General features: G+C 34.1%; 1 protein-coding gene across 7 annotated transcripts in view; it reads right to left on the bottom strand.

The window, feature by feature from the left end:
• The window catches only part of PRKD1 (protein kinase D1), a 768,557-nt gene that overhangs the window by 68,679 nt on the left and 682,032 nt on the right, over nucleotides 1–17,846 (bottom strand). For all 7 annotated transcript variants that reach the window (XM_045569394.1, XM_045569403.1, XM_045569402.1 and 4 more), the window contains 2 exons: nucleotides 4,075–4,206; nucleotides 2,637–2,797 (listed from right to left, as the gene is read on the bottom strand). In XM_045569394.1, coding sequence (XP_045425350.1) covers nucleotides 2,637–2,797; nucleotides 4,075–4,206 — 293 coding nt within the window. The remainder of the gene's footprint in view (nucleotides 1–2,636; nucleotides 2,798–4,074; nucleotides 4,207–17,846) is intronic.

Below are 17,846 nucleotides of genomic sequence, written 5' to 3'. Positions count from 1 at the left end.
AATTTTCTCATATTTGAAAAAAAATCTATACACTTATCATGGCCGACTTACAAAATGATGGTCTAATGTCATTAATCAGTAATGTCATTTTTACATAGGCTATCATCCTTTTCAGAAATGGAAAACATTCTTTATTGTATATAGAATCAAAAGGTTTTTATGATTATTGCCATAATATCACCTCTTACTAGGCATTCATATAATTTTTAGACTATACTTACTGGCCTTTCATGTCTTGTCCAGGGTTGAAATATGCACTGTACTCCAAGCATGCCTGCATAGAGTTGGGTGGTTTTGTCCCTACATGAAGTAGCCAAGACATGAAAGGGAACAAAAGCAACAGGGAAATATGTGTCCTCAGGGTGGATGAATGTATCCTACTTTCTCAGGGATTGGATAAAAAGAGAGATGCAGGCACCCCACAAGGATACAAAGAGCTTTGATTCATGTAAAATATGATTTTGAGAGCCAGTGTGTCAAATAGTGTCAACAACATTATTTACAAAGGCATTTCTTATTTAAAATTTACCTGAAGGGCATTTTATATAAGGTTATGAAAGCTTATGATGGCAATATTTTTCACAGTATCATATGGCCCCAATATTTTCTCTCACATCAAAAATATCTGATTTGATCACCATTTTACAAGTTTTCTTGACAGACATTGTTAAAATTTGAATTTTAAAAATATATTTGTAAAATAGATTTTAAGCATTCTACAAAAAATTTCCATTCAATAAAGAACTAATAAATTTCAACATTTTATTGAAAATATAGCTTATAATCAAGAAATTCAAGTACTGAGATAGTTTTTTAATTTGGTTAAATAAAGCATTAAATAATTTTGTTTAAAAACACAAAAATCTGTGTTATATAAGCTAAGTTATATTTATATATAAATCATATACATTTATACATATATGCATAGATATAATTTGAATATATAAGTTAATCTACACATATCGAACCTAAATTGTATATGTGATGTTTTGAAGTATAGATACATATGTATGCATATATGATATATACAAATGTGTATGCATATATATATAGATATATACACCCACCTATGCGTTTACATGTATTATATAAAATTGAGGTAGGGTAAAAAGAAGTAATCTTGAACATTAATTATCTAGATTAAATATATTCTAATTATGAATGACTTTAGAGCTTTTGATTTTTTGTGAGGTGTTAATTTGTCAAAAGCGTTTCCTGGTAAAATTGAAAACACACATAATTAACTTATAATTTGTTTCTTAAACTCATTTTTAAATGTCTATCTTATAAACATGACTCTCAGTAACTATGTTTAAAAGCAAGGATAACTGCTATAACTTATAAAATCACTACTTGCAAAAATTCAAACTCAATCAAAGAACTCCTGATCTGGGAAGATGACATAAGAATTATTTCAAAAAAATAATAGATTTTATTTAAGCACCTTTCCATAAGAATATCACTAATTTCAATTAATAGAACTTTATGGAATAACGTATAATCACACATATACTTTCTGAGTAGTTACAAAAATATAATATATTCTCCAAGTTATTGGTGGAATTTACAATCTCCTTTCCCCTAATGAGTTCACTTAATGATATACTGAAAACACAAGGAAGCTCCAAAAGAAAGTTCTGTAAGAACAGAGTATGGCATTTTCCTATTTATCAAAATGAGCATTCATGTGAGTTATATGCCTGGTTTATGCTGTAACAAAATTTAGTGCTATAAAGATCACAATAAAATATTTTCCAAACCATGAAGTAATTAATATAACTTCTTACAGATGTCTTCAAAATTTATTGTCCCTTTCCATTCCAAGAGAGATTTATTTAACCTAAATGTTTTAGTAATTTTTTTAAAACTTTTTTCTCTCTAGTTCATTTTTACAATAGCTAGATTATAAAGAATCCTCATAATATCCACTGGGAGATGTGAGGAGTAAATATGGGGAATTTAAAGCTTCAAACCATTAGCCTATTCCAAAATAAAGTTTTTATTTAAAAAAAACCACATAATTACCAAAATTTTAATTTTGTTTTGAATGTTTGGAAAATCCAAATTTAACTTTCTTAGAATATTTAAACCATATCCCTGAGATATATATTTTAGAGCTAATGGAAATATTTGACATATTAAGTACTATTTTTCGCAAAGGATTTATCAATCAATGTCTGACAATAAACCTGCATGTATGCCAGTAATGAAGCAATAAAGACTTTCATAGTTTCATAACAGCAAATTTCAAATTTTCTCCCAAAATAAACACTCAGCCATGCCACAAATTTCTCTAATAATCTTCAGAGAACATTTTTTATCTCTGGTTTCTAAATTTTGACAAACTATGTTTTGCAACATTAACACATTAGTCGGTGCTGCTCTGGCCCTATGACCATGATAAAACCTCACATATTTTATAATTTCCCTAAGCTCCGTGATAAAAAGCAAACTCAAAGCTGTTGGATATTTGATGAAGCAGTGACCAATCTATAGCACAGGCCCCGAAGAAACACTGTCATTAACACCCCAGCTGTGTCCTCCCTCCCAGCACACTGTCTTGGATTGACACTGTTATCACATCATCCCACAGATTTCTCATGTAAACGGGGAAATGGATAAACAGGAGGCCATACCAGAAGGGGCTCGTCAGGGGCACTGGTGGAGAGCTCAGCAGATGATGTGCGGACGGTGCTGAGTCCAGTGAGGGAAACATTTGAGAGCCTTCTCCGCCTCACGCCACTGCAATTGTTGGGGATTTTAAATGCACATCTCTTATGGTAATTCAGACCACATCCTGGAAGGGGAGAATAAAAATAACTTTCATTCAACCGTAAATTAAAAAGCTATTCCAATATTAGTTGTAAAGTATAAATTTTTAAAAATAGTACTCCTCCCATTTTTCTTGAGGCTATTTGGAAATTCCAATTTTCTTTTGACCTTTCTCTGATTTTTTTTTACAATCTGTAAATGTATTTTGAATTCTCATCTTAATTGGACAAGCTCAGCGACTACACTGATTATCATTTTTTAAAACGTCTGTGATATAATGGACTTGGGCTTTGAGGCATCTAGCAACAAAACTCCCAGGTTTGAATCCTGGCCCTACAACTGTGTGTCTATTTGGTCTTGAACAAATTATTTCACTTCAGTTTCCCTGTCTGTAAAATGGGGATATTAATAATTACCTTGTAGAATTATTAAGAAGATATGTAAAATACCTTACATGCTGGTTTTCACATGGTAGGTGATCAATAATTGGAAGCACACTTCCCACTTAGGGAAGTATCATCTTCCTTTCAATATTTCTAATATTCATATTCCCCAAGCAGCTGGAGTTCACTACTTAGAATTTCCTCATGTGTCACACAGTAGGCCAGACAAATTCATAAAACTATAAATTAGTTTTAGAAGAAACTTTAGGCAGAGTTTCTTCCATATCACTGACTCTTAACTTCCCTCTTCAAACACAGAAATTAAAAAATTATAGTTAGCTTATTCATAGGTTGCATCATAAATGCTCAGTCACATTGGTCAAAGTTCAAAGAGCTCTATCCACCAATCCAAAGAGAACAGGGTATGACTGGGTAAGATTTTAAGATTATATCATGTTGTTCTAGCATCTTGAATCATGCAGTTCTTTCCACAGGTATTGGTGTAGAAATGCAGGTAAATTTCAAGTTTGCCACTCAACAGCTAAATGACCTTAGATGGTTTGATTAACCTCTTGAATCTATGCTCATTTCAACAAACATGCGTTGAATGCCTACAATACCAATTTCTGGTTTACTTAAGATGCAAATTTTATTTTTAGTCTGTTACTAAAACATCTAACACAATACAGGGGAGAAACACATCCACATGATAAAGGGGAAAAGATGTGAAAATCAGGGATTCCCAGATTAGAACAAGTATATTAAATACAGGAAATTTAAAGAAATGAACAGAACAGAATGCATGCACCCCAAAATGCCTGGAAGATAATTCTGAGGGAAAGACTCGGTAATGGAGGGCACAACATAAGCAGATCGTTCCAGCATGCATTCGACTCGGTAGGGGAAGAAATCAACTTACCTTCACATTTAAGGCCTTGACGCACCAGGCCCCACAGCATCTCTCCACAGTGATCACAGAACGCCGGAGCTCTGTAGGAATGAACAAAGAGAGCGTGCGGACGAATCTGAAAGTCTTCAAAGGTGGCGGACGCTGTAAAAATAGTAACATTGAAAAATAAGTTGAAAGGATGCCCTGATCTGTACATAATAAGCATTCAAGATAATAAATATGCAAGTATGGATATAACTCTCCAGGCAAAGTTAGGGAAGATAAGATGCAACATCGCTTGCACTTTTAGCCATTAAGCCTTTATTCTTTCCAGCCATAGTTTTGGAAGTGATGGCACAGCAACCCTCTCTTCTCCTCCTCCTGCATGGCAAAGTTTCAGACCACTTTGAAAATAGCTGAACTGCTGGAAGAATACATGAATGAAAGGTTGTCAACCCGATTTACAAATACCTTATGTTACTTAAAATATTTTGCTTTTTTTCTTCCTTACATGAACTGGAAAGGTATTAAAAATACTAATGAAATAAAAAGTTAATGAATTCAGACAGATCTGAAAATAGTCTACTGGAGTATGACCATGAAGAGGTACACCCGAAGTGCAGAATCCAATTGAAAGAAAGATAAGAAATCTGAGCAGCCTCTTCTTGGAAAGAGAGCTGTTTGAACTCTTGGGGAATATAACCGAGCCATAACTAAACAGCCTCGTCACCAACTGCCAGACAGAGGGATTTAATACATACACTGGTGAATTGGGGTCCACTCTTTGAGAAATATACTTTAGCAAACCATATTTGTGCTGTAGGGTATTTTTCATAATTGCTTATTATATATGGTAATTGTTCACAATATTGAAATCCATTTTTTAAATTACACTTTCCATATGATAGTAGTTTTGTTGTTGTTGTTGCTGTTGTTCAAATCAAGAAGTAGAAAGGTATAGAGAATTAAAACTAAGAGATCAGCCCTTCTTTGAAAGTTCTAATGGAAAGTTGTGGATATTTCCAGACCTCTGTGCATCCACAAGCTTGATGTCGAGGCTGCACAGTACTGAGAGTGCCATCCTGGCAGTTGGAAGGGCTGAGTGAGCCTTTGCCATTACTGGAGTGACATCTCACTTAACAATCATGAGCCTCAGTTCCTCATACCCAAGAAGAGAAGGTCTCTCTGACGATGACATCTCTAGTCCCCTAAAGTTTAAACTTCCATTAATGTTAGATTAGAACCACATGCACCTGATTTTATAGGTTTTATTAAAAGAGAATTTGGGGGAAAACCTAGGGCTTAGATATATCCTTGTATTCTGCCTTCCTTTCCCTCCCTCCTCAATTGAAATAAGTTTAGGAAATTGCATATTATGTTTCCCACTTCAAGGTTCACAATATTATGGTCAATGCTTATTTTAAGTAATCAGTAAAAAGGTATGGTTTGGGCATCAATCATCTACTTTGATGGTTTGCTCAAAATGCCTCTAATTTGGAGAATGCTAAATTCTCTTTAAAATTGGTCTCTCATGCTCAAGTACAAAATATGTTTTTAAAATATCAATGGAAATAAAGTAAATACTTCATGCCAACCATTAACTCCTAGTTTCTTACCTCATCCCCAAAGTTATCCCTCAGAACCAAACAACTATGACAATACTATGGCAGCAATTAGTTGAATAATTACTATAGTTTTCAAAATAAGGAACACTGGAATTTGACAATACAAATACCAAGCTGCGTTCAGACATTTTTGGAATTAATCAGGAAGAATATAAATAATTAAACTAAAGATTTTCAATGACACCCCATCCCCCAATTTATGTCAGGTAAATTTGTTTTCTAATTTTTGAAGGGGATTAACATTCACAAGCAGTTAGCACCCTTGACTTATGTTTAAATGCCATATTTCTAAAGTTCAATTTTAATATTCTCCTGTTAATTTTAGAATAATTAAATACATTTTTAAAATAAAACTACCAAGTGTGGTAAGGTTTTACATCCATTTGAAATCAAAGCACAACATCCATTCATTATGAATTTACCTGTTCTGCACCCTGGGGGAAATCAGCATTAGTTGAGTGTATGCATGCCGTCTCGCCTAATCACAAAATTGCACTTCAGAGATAATCACTTAGCACAGGAAAACAAAGTGAATACTGTAATTCCATTTCATTTGAGTTTAGGAATCAAAATGGACAGATAAGAATAGGAATATTAAAGTGTCTAGCGATTCCAAGAGAGGAACAATGTGCTATCTGTCAATTTGTCATAATCAATCAGCCAACCTAAATTAAAACCATATGACAGGGCAACAAACTAAACACAATGGGCCCCTTATATTGGTATTTTTGTCTCTTTGATTTGCTCTATTCACTGTCTATTGTTATACTCCAGTGTGCAAGAGAAGAGAAAATGACATGCTTTTCTTAGTCATTGAGCATTTGAAACAGGTAATTGAGCCAAAAAACCCTAAGATAATCAGTAGTTCTTTTAACGTTCATTATAAATTGTTGCACAAAATGGAATAAACTGTTTGGTTAGCAGTACAGAAGAAATGAGGCTTCTGAAGCAAAATAAATAATCTTTGGAGGTCAAAATTATTTGCATAATAAAATAAAATAATGTCAGATCTTCAAAATTTCTCAGTAATTTTTTTCTGGTAATTTTGGCAATTTGGGAGAAGCATTAACTCTTTCTGGCTATGACAAGTTGGAACTGATATAATAAGAAGAATTGCTTAATGCATTGCAAGCATCATTTCCTTTCATTTTTGACAAGCAATCTATGATATAGATATTATTATCTCCATTTTACAGATGAGAAAACTGATACTCAGAAATTAAGGAGCTACACAGTTAGCATAGGATCTATACTCAGGCAGTCCTGACACCAAAACCATACTCTCTCAGCCACTATGACTCAACTTAACCACATTTCTTTGACCATAAAAACTCTATTGATTATATGCTGCACCTTTTACTTTATATATCACTGGAAAATATTTTTTTAAACACTGCAATTAAATATATATAACACATAGTCCATCGTAACATGCATCCTTATCTAAGAGATATTAAAAAACTTAGGGAAGTACGAGTCCACTAAATAAAGTATAGAATGAAATTAATTCAATTCTCAAGGTTAAAAAGTTTTTTAATATGCTTTCTGCATGGACTCCACATTTAGAACTCTCTCTCCTCCAAACAAATTGGAGTTAGGAACAACAATTGGTTTTTTAATTTTTTACAAAAATCAAAGGTAGTGCATAGCTAACAGCCAAGTGGCTCTTTGTTTCCATATGATAACCATGTCACCATATTGAATTGATTCATCTGGCCTAAAGCAAAATATTTTGAAGTTTTTAAAAGCTGTGAAGCTTTGTTGGGAAAACTTAATTTTTCCTTAGCCTCTGTAATATTGAAAATAGCTTCTGGATATCACTTACCCCCTCCACCATCCCCACAAATTCACATAGTACCAGTTAAATATAAAAGATATTCTTTGGATTAAAAAGAAATATCTACTTTAACCTCCTGTTATTCATCCATACACACACATAATAGACATATATAAATTATCCTCTGTTGCTTGAGGGCTTTCACTCATTAAATTATTACTACTCACAATTAGTATATTGCATTTGTGAATATCTCAAATTATTAGAATGTTCTTTATATTGAGCCCCCAATATTCCTCTGTAACGTCTACATAGTGGTCACAGTTCTAAAAGCAAGCCTTTAAAACTAAGACAGTTTTATATACTTGTCAGCTCACATAGGCCAAACCATCCTAATAACTTGAAGCATACAGCTGATTTATGTCATGTTTTATTAATATAGGTAGAACCTACTAGGGAATATAGCAGTTGTTGGAAATAGAAAAATGATTATCTGTTCAGAGTTCAAAGTCAAAGTGAGGATTACAGCCTCATAAATAACTACAACACAAAATGCAAGATGGAAACACAAAAGAGAGAATGGCTAAGTCTGCCTAGGTCTGTCAGGGAAAGCCTCATCAAGAAGGAGCACTGCAGACTCTTGAAGGATGAAGAATATTTTGAAGAGCAGAGAATGGGATAAAGAAAAGAGGAAGCATTTTATTGATTTTACTTAATTATAAATAATGTGTAGGATTATCTACATATTTCTTTACATTTATTGTGTGTTCTTGACACTTCATGATCTTTGGTGTACTGCCAGGGTGGTCAGCAAAGTGACTCCAAATTGCCCATGAGGCAAGTAACAGAGATGACACCAAATCATTTCCACACTATTGTGACAGTGTTTGTAAAATTAAGCCGGCACATGTCCATACTCCCCTCCCTACCATCCAGTATACATATACGTACACCATCCACTACACACATACCTACACCCCGAGACTGGTCATTTTTTCCTGCTCTGTTGATCCCTGTCTCCCCAAGCCACTTTTATACCAGATTCTCCCTTCATGCAACCATTTTTCAAATTAATCTCAAATTTCACCTTTTTTTAACACCTGGAAACATCTAGAGTTGGAAAGACTCCACAGCTCTCCAATGACAGGAACATTCAATAAATTCTTGTTGAGACACTTACAATAGCATCTTTCAGATGGCTGAAGAGACAAAGAAGAGAAGCTCCATTTTTTATTTAACATCTGACAAAAAAAATCGTTAAGTGCGGTTCAGTGATGGGAACTTGGGAGGCTGTGAGTATTTCATCCCAAAGATCATAGTAGCCAAGAGAAAAAACATAAACTTGATTTATATATGTTGATTAGGGAGCTAGCTCATAAGTTTCTGGGAAATGATTTTATAAGTCCATGGTCAGAAACTAAAAAAAAAAAATGTGGCCCCAAGAGGAATAAGATCTTACAAACCAGATTGATAACACAATACCAAGTTATCCTAATTAGGGAGAAACAGGGGGTGGAAACTATTAATAGATAAACTGATGAGACTGCCCAGGGAACTGTCTGATAACCTCATATTCAGAAAGGGAATGCATCAAAGACAGAAGGAGCCGCACAGAGGCTGAATGCAAGTACGTGGCTCTGGCCATAAAACCACCCAAGGAAGGCCAAAAGAAGAAAAAAGTTGAAGCTTTTAAAAAGCTAAAATAAAACAAAGGTCTTTCAGCTGTGTTTTATGTGGAAAGAATGCAGAGATAGGCCTGAAATACAGGGAAAACAATAATTTAATGGTAACAGACAAAAGAGAAAAAGCTGAACTATTTTATTGTAATTTTGTTTGTATCTTTTCTAGAAAAGTGGAGCATCTTTAAGCTAAAAGAAAAAAAAATGGTAAGAAAAAACACACTCAAGAAGAAAATAAAGTCTACGATGGATGAACAAAGGTTATCTAAAGGCTTTAAATGAATTATTTTCAATAGGCCCAAATAAATCATATATGAAGATTCAAAAATTTATTTTTAATCTTAAGAAAATATTGACTTTAATATTCTAACAAGAATGGAAAAGTTTAGTAGGAGAGTAATGAAGACATTTAGCCTTACTTGATATCAAACTATTCTATAAAATAACGATAATTAAAAATATGTGGTGGGTGTTTAAGACAAAAGAGAGAGATCAATAGGATAGAATTGAAACCCAGAAATTTCTCCTATGTATAAATTTAAAATGTGAAGATAGAGATAAAATGCAATACAAAAGGGAGACGTTATTTTAAAAATAATTAACAGTAGCAATTAGTAACTTAGGGGAAAATACAATGTAGAAACTTTTCTCCTATCTTACACTAAAATAATTACCTGATGAGTACAAAGTTACATCCACATACAAAACTATGGAAGAACTAGAAGGAAACAGAGTAATACTTATCAAATCTTTGGAAAGAAAATGACTTGGAAAGTTAGAGGAGTTCATAAATCTGCAAAGTGATGGAAGAAATCAAATGAGAGATTCATTAGCATGATCATGTAGCAGGTACTGCTCGTTGATTGCCAAAGAGTCATATAATAGTCTCTTTTACTTAGTACAGTTACAATAATTTTACTTATAATAATTATATATTCCTAGGCCACAGAAAGCTAATTACATTTAATACTTTCAGGTATATAGAATCATAATTACTAACATTCAAGGAGAAATCCCTAGGCATTTTTAAATACCAGGTAGGCAGATAACATGGCCTCTGTTCTATTATGAAAACTAAGAAAGTTCATATGTATTCATTCCTTCTCATTTTTTAAAAAAAAAATTCAGAATATTACTGGAGTACAAATATTTTGGTTACATGACTGCTTTTGTAATGCTTGAGTAAAAGTTATAAGTGTGCCCATCACCCAGATAGTGTACATTGTAACTGTTAGATATGATTTCACCCATCCTCCCTCCCCCTTCCTACCTGTTGGATTTCTGTTGAGTTTTACTTCCTATTGTGCACATAAATGTTGTTCAGTAAGTTCCAATTTAATAGTGAGTACATGTGATATTTGTTTTTCCACTCTGTGATACTTCACTTAGGATGATGGTCTCCAGTTCCATCCACATTGTTACGAAAGGTATTACTTCATTTTTATGGCTGAGTAGTACTCCATGGTATAAATGTAGCATTTTTTATTAATCCACTCATGGATTGATGACTTGGGTTGATTTGACATCTTTGCAATTGTGAATTGTGCTGCAATAAACATTTGAGTGCAGGTGTCTTTTTGAAAAAACGACTTCTTTTCCTTTGGGTAAATACCCAGTAGTGGGATTGCTGGATCAAATGGTAGGTCTACTTTTAGTTATTTGAGGACTCTCCATACTATTTTCCATAGAGATTGTACTAGCTTGCATTCCCACCAACAGTGTATAAGCTTTACTTTCGCTCCACATCCAGGCCAGCATCTATTGTTTTGGGACTTTTTGATAAAAGTCATTTTCACTGTGGTTAGGTGATACCTCATTGTGATTTTGATTTGTATTTCCCTGATGATTAGTGACACTGAGCATTTTTTCATATGTTTATTGGTCATTTGTCTATCTTCTTTTGAAGAGCTTATGTTCACGTCTTCTGCCTACTCTATAATGGTTGTTTGATTTTTTTTTGCATTCCTTTTCATAAAGAAAGAAATTCTTTTTTGTTCTTTTTTTTAAAAAAAATCAAAGGTAGCAATAGGACAGTAGGACTGTTTGATGGTGTGCCTAAAACCCTACTCAAGAAGTAGCTTAGTACTTACTACTCATGAACCCAGAGAGTTACAGTTAACACATGAAGGATCCTTTATTTCTTTCCCAGGCAACTAAGCTCTATGGCTGTTGCAGAACATCTGTTTTAGAAGGAGTAATTCCTCTGCCAGGAAGATTATGCTATGGTAAAAGAGCTACAAAATATACACAATTATTACTTGTCAACCCCAAAATAAATTCATTTAAAAAATAGCTATAAAATGGAATCTTATGTAACTCAAGGAAGAGAGCTGTAAAATGGAATTATTTTATGCCATCTACCTCCATAGTGAGTTGATCGAGAACAATCCCCCCTCAATACACTTTTTGCTTCAGCCATTTCTGATATCAGCTTGCCTTTCACACCAATCTTTCCTTCTGTTTCACATGCAGCTATGCCTTGTGTAGCTAACTCCCATTCAACCACATCTCAGCTCAGTGTCACCTGCTCTGAGAAGCCTCTGGGATATACCCACACCCACCTGCAGTAGACTGCCCTCTTATCTGTTCTATATCCTCCTGAGCACACTTCTGTCATAAAATGTATCACTCAATACTGCCACCCCTTACTCATTTATCTGTTCACATTGGATATAACAGATTGCTGGAGGACAGAGACCACAACTTCTCTGAGTGTATATGCACATATTAATAAAATGATCAATTAATGCTCATGGTTGAATAAATAAATCAATGCCTTTAAAACTCATGTTGCTTGGCTGCAATTCTAAGGTTCTACATTTTATTAAGTCCTAATACTCTGTAAATATAGTATTTCAAGTTCAAAAGCTAAACCCATCAGAATCATAGTTTGGATCGCATTTTAAAAAGTGTCTAGCAATGCTTTCCAGAGATGTCCTTGCTAGTACCTTTCCATTCTACAGGCGGTATGGCGTCGGTAGTGTTGAAAGCATGGACAGAGTGCCAGGGCAGACCTGTGCTCTAATCCTGGTTACAGCAACTGGTGACCTGGGGGAAGTCACTTCACCTCTCTGAACCTCAGCAGCCCTTTCTAGAAAATTGGCTTAATGAAACTCACCTTGTTATGTTATAAAAGTGACACAGTTGGGACACAAAGTGATTAGCACAGTCCTTGGCATACCAGTGGCAGTTGTCACAAAAAGTTCTCAGCATAAACATAAAAAGTATGGGCTTCGTAGTCAGAAGACTTGGGTTTGAATCCCAGTTATTAATATTATTTGTAATTATATTATTGTTATAATCATCAAAACTAATGAAGGGGAATATTGCTTATAAGTCTATTCCTAACCGGGCACTTAAAAACTGAGGGCTATAAAAACTATTATTATTTGTTCCTTCTACCATGTCATAAAGAATATATTTCCACTCCAGAGGAAACTGCTTTTCTATCCCCTGTTCTGGTTAACACTAATTAAATGGAGCTAAGTCCACAGGGCTGTGTCTAGTTCCTTCCCTAAAATGAATCAATTAACAGTTGGGAATTGCAGTGGGGAAAGAAGGGTCACCATATCCTGATGTGACTGAATGACAAATGCCACAGCTGGAAAGAGATTAGAGAGCATCTCAGGTCAAGAAAGAATATAAATGGTTGCCCCATGTGTCCAACATAGAGGAAAAAGAAAATTAAGTAAAAATGTCATGGAGTCAAATTCTAGCTAATGAGTGCAAGCTCTGCAGGCACCCTGAATAGAGGGAAAGAAAGGTCAAGTCTGTTGCTTAGAAAACTCCATCGCATATAAGAGACTTTATGCCCTTAAAAGGATAATGACCTAATTTACATGAAGAACACCAGCATACAAATTACCCTTTAGACTTCTTATAAAAGGATGGTAGACAAAGACTAGGTACAGTATTATACAGAAATGTTCAGATAGGCAGCAGGGTTTCTCGGGACAAATAGCATCACTGTTGTCAAATACATTTGCACTTAGAGACACCAGGCTGAGGTCCTATATGCTTTGCTTCAAGTTTCTTTAAGTCTCACTGTACTTTTCATGAGAACAGATGCTTATTTTTGATTCATAAACAACAAAACCCATAAGAGCTGTGAAATCTGTTGGGTATTCCCACTTTAGCAGAAGCAACAGTTCAACAACTGCTGAACCCAATTCAGTGCTTGCTGACCAGGCACCTGCTGTGTGCAGGAATTGTCCTCACTGTGGCTCAGAGGTCATGAGAGAAAGGAACTCGGTACTGAGAGACTCCCCATATTCTTCGTGAAAAATGAAGCTGGCTGATTCAGTTGATTCACGCTGGTCCATTAGAAAAAAAAAGGTTTATTAACTGAAAATCTGATTTTATGCTCTTTAGTCAGTTTATTGAGACATAATTTACAAAAGTAAAATTCATTCCTTTTTGTGTACAGTGTCAACAAACACATACAACTGTGTAGCCACGATCACAATCGAGATATAGAACAATGCTATCACCATCCTCTCCCCAGCCCCACTAAATTTTCCTATTCCCCTTTGTAGATAATCCCTTCCCTATCATCCTTTTCTTGGCAACCACTGATTTATTTTCTGTCCCCTTTCCAGTATATTATATAAATGTAGCCTTTTGAGTCTAGCTTCTTCCAGTGTAATGCATTTGAAAGTCATCCACATTTTGTGCATCCATGGTTTATTCCTGTTTACTGATGAGTTGTATTTCATTTTGTTGATAGGCCACAGTGTGTTCATCCATTCACCAGCTGAATCTTGTCTACAGCATCAGTTTATCCTTTCACCAGGGAATGAGGGCCGAGGGTCAGCTGGCAGTTGAGGAAGGTGGGGATGCAGAGTCCAGAGCAGCAGGTTCCCGGGAGATGGAGATTGAAAGGTACATTTACTTGTAATTTGTACAAATCATTCATAATATGAGAACTCTATTGTTGAAAATAATTTTACAACACTGGACAGCATATGAATGTTAGTGTCAGATAACATACCTTCATTGCTGTTTTCACCTACTACTTTTTAAAAGCTTTAGGAACCCTCTGTACCTCATTTTTTTTAACCTTTAAAATAAGTATCATTATTAATTCAAAGAATAGCTGCCATAATCATTTAAATAAGGAAACAAAGTATGGTATGGTACTTGGGACTATACTGTGGTAGTACACAAAATATGATAAAATAGGATGGGCATATTTTCAAATGTGCATATGTAGATTTATAATAACATATTTTTACATGATTTTCAAAAATTAACTCAAATAGATCATAGATTTAAATACAAAACCAAACTATAAAACTTCTGGAAGAAAACCTACGGGAAAATGTTTATGAACTTGGTTTAAGCAAAGATTTCTTAGATACAACATCAAAAGTGTAATTCATTTTTAAAAATTGATAGACCATCAAAATCAAAAACTTCAGGTCTTTGAAAGACCTGTTAAGAAAATGAAGAGAAAAGCCACAATCTGGGGGAAAATATTTGCAAAACATATTTTTGCTAAAGAACTTTTATCCAAAATATGTTAACAAACTCAACAATATTAAGGAAGCAAACAAGCAAATAAAGAATGGGCTAAAGATTTAAAAAGAAAGACTAAAGAAGCTACATGGGTGGCAAATAAGCACATGAAACATAGCTAATTGCAGTACATTGTGGTTTAGCTGACTTTGGTAAACTAGTTTGGGATTATAATCACCATTTATGATATTCTTTAAATCACAAAATTATTCTGTGTTCTAAATATTTAACTTACAAATTAATGTGTTTTGGGATATAGCTCAATCATATGCAGGGCTATCTGTATTCTTTTAGTATCTTACATCACATTCCATCTTTATAACTGAAATCACAAACTGGTCCTACTTAAGGGAATCTTTGGAAGGTCTGGTCATCATTACCAATTTTTAGAAAACATTGCAAGCAATTGCAGATTATGATTTTTTAATCTAAAATTAACTATTTTGGGGAAGCCTTTAATTCATTTTGTACAATAATATTCACTTTTAAATTTTTTACATTTATTTTTAATTGGTAAATAATAGTACATATTTATGAGGTATGGTGTGATATTTTGATACATGTATATAATGTATAATAATCAAATTAGAGTAATATGCATACCTAGCACCTCAAACATTTATCATTTCTTCATGGTAAGAAGAAAATCCTCTCCTCTAGCTACTTTGAAATATACAATATATTATTGTTAACTATAGTCACCCTGTTCTGCAGTGAAATAATTTTTTGATTATCAAAATGCTCTGTACACATATGGTAAGTAAATTATCATTTTAAACTTTATTCATTTACCCATTTAATATACATTTTATTTTCACATAATATTATTATAGTCATACCTTATTTGGGCATTTATTTTAATTCCATTCCTTCTCCTTTTTTAAGTCATGTTTTTATTATTAAAAGAAACAATGGCTAATTTTATTATATAAATTCTGAACCAATTATCTAGTAATTTCAAGACAATAAAAGGACAAAAAGTACAGGAAAAAATGTTTAAAAGAAGATAGATATAAATTTTAATCTAAATTTGATGATCCTCTCATGTTTTGTTTAAGCGTTTCTGAAACAGTGTTACTGTGTTCCTAGTAGGATATACTAGCATGTGGGTGGGGGGTGGTGATGAAGTAGTTTTCAAATTATTGATGTATTCCTTGAAATTCTGATGATAGCCCCCTTCCTAGTCAGGAGGAGTATTCTCCATATGATGGAAGGCATGGATGTAGATTACATGGAGGCAGAAAGGATAATGATGTTCAATATACCGTAACGGGTTAGGATTGCCAGTTCTGGAGTCAGAGTGCCTGAGATTGAAACCCAGCTTATTCTACTTATCTACCATATAGTTCAATTGTTTTGAAGTTATGTGAAGATATTGCAGGGCTGGGACAGTGTGACTTTATTTTTTATTTAGCTTCCACAGAGAATAATTTTTAAAATGCTATTTCTAAAGTGAAAGTTCATCTCAGCTAACTCTCTAATCAACATTTGCGAGTCATCAGTGAAAAGAACTAAACCTAGGTACCGGATTTTTTTTTTTTTTATTTCAGAATACTGTGGTGGTACAAACATTTTGGTTACATATAATGTCTTTGCCTCACCCAAGCTAGGACTATAAGCTTGCCCTTCTCCCATATAGTGCACACCGCATCCATTAGTTGTGAGTTTACCCATCTGCATCACTCCCCTCCCACCTGACTGGCACCCAGTGAATATTACTTCCATGTAAGCACCTTAGCATTGCTCAGTTAGTACCAATTTGATGGCAAGTATATGTGGTGCTTGCCTTTCCATTCTTGTGATACCTCACTTTGAAGGATGGGCTCAAGCTCTATCCAGGATAACATAAGAGGTGCTAGTTCACCATTGTTTTCTGTAGTTGAGTAGTATTCCCTGGCATACACATACCACATTTTATTAATCCACTCATGGATTGATGGGCACTTGCATTGTTTCCTCATCTTTTCAATTGTGAGTTGTGCTGCCATAAAAATTTGAGTGCAGAAGTCTTTATTATAGAATGTCTTTTTTTCCTCTGGGTAGATGCCTAGTATTTTGATTGCTAGATCAAATGATATTTCTATTTTTAGCTCTTTGAGATATCTCCATATTACTTTCCACAGAGGTAGTACTAATTTGCAGTCGCACCAGCAGTGTAAGAATGTTCCTATCTCTCCCTATCCATGCCAGCATTTGTTGTTTTGGGACTTTTTGATAAAGGCCATTCGCATTGATATCTCATTGTGGTTTTGATTTGCATTTCCCTAATGATTAGAGATGTTGAACACTTTTTTATATGTTTGCTGGCCATTATTCTGTCTTCTTTTGAAAAGTTTTGGTTCATGTCCTTTGCCCACTTTTTCATGGGGTTGATTTTTTTCTTGTTAATTTTCTTGAGTTCTATATAGATTCTTGTTATCAGCCCTCTATCGGATGTGTAGCACGTGAATATTTTCTCCCATTCTCTAGGTTGTCTGTTCACCCTAATGATAGTTTCCTTGACTGTGCAAAAGCTTTTTAATGTGATCAGGTCCCATTTATTTATTTTCTTTGATGCTGTGATTCCTTTGTGGGTCTTCTTCATAAATTCTTTGTGTAGGCTGATGTCTATAAGAGTTTTCCCAACATTTTCTTCTAGAATTCTTAGTTTCACACCTAAGGTTTAAGTCTGTTATTCACCATGAGTCGATTTTTGTGAGAGGTGAGATGTGGGGATCCAGTTTCAATCTTCTGCATGTGGCTATCCAGTTTTCTCAGCACCATTTATTGAATAGGGATTCTTTCCCCAATGTATATTTTTGTCTGCTTTGTCAAAGAATAGATGACAATATGAGGATGGTTTTACATCTGGGTTCTCAGTCCTGTTCCAAAGGTATATAATCTAGGTACCGGATCTTAATTCTTTGCTTTTGCTTTCGTTTGTTTGTTTTATTTTATTTTGTTTTGTTTTTATTCTGTAGACTAGATATTTGTTGAATGAATGTGTTATCTCTATCTTTCTCGAAGGAACATTTACTCATTCAATAAGTATTTATTTTTGCTGTGATAAGCAAAAATTTACTTGGCATTTACTGTATATTCCAGGTAAAGGACTAATCAAACATTAGCATGATCATGATCATTATTGTCATTCTTTGGGATTACTTTCCATTTACTCAATTTTTTTAATGTCCTTAATGTTTTGATAATTTTCCTGTACTTGTA

Source organism: Lemur catta, chromosome 1 (assembly GCF_020740605.2).
Source record: "Lemur catta isolate mLemCat1 chromosome 1, mLemCat1.pri, whole genome shotgun sequence".
NCBI lineage: Eukaryota > Metazoa > Chordata > Mammalia > Primates > Lemuridae > Lemur > Lemur catta.
Note: the sequence above shows the minus strand (reverse complement) of the source record. Positions and strands in the feature narration are given on the sequence as shown.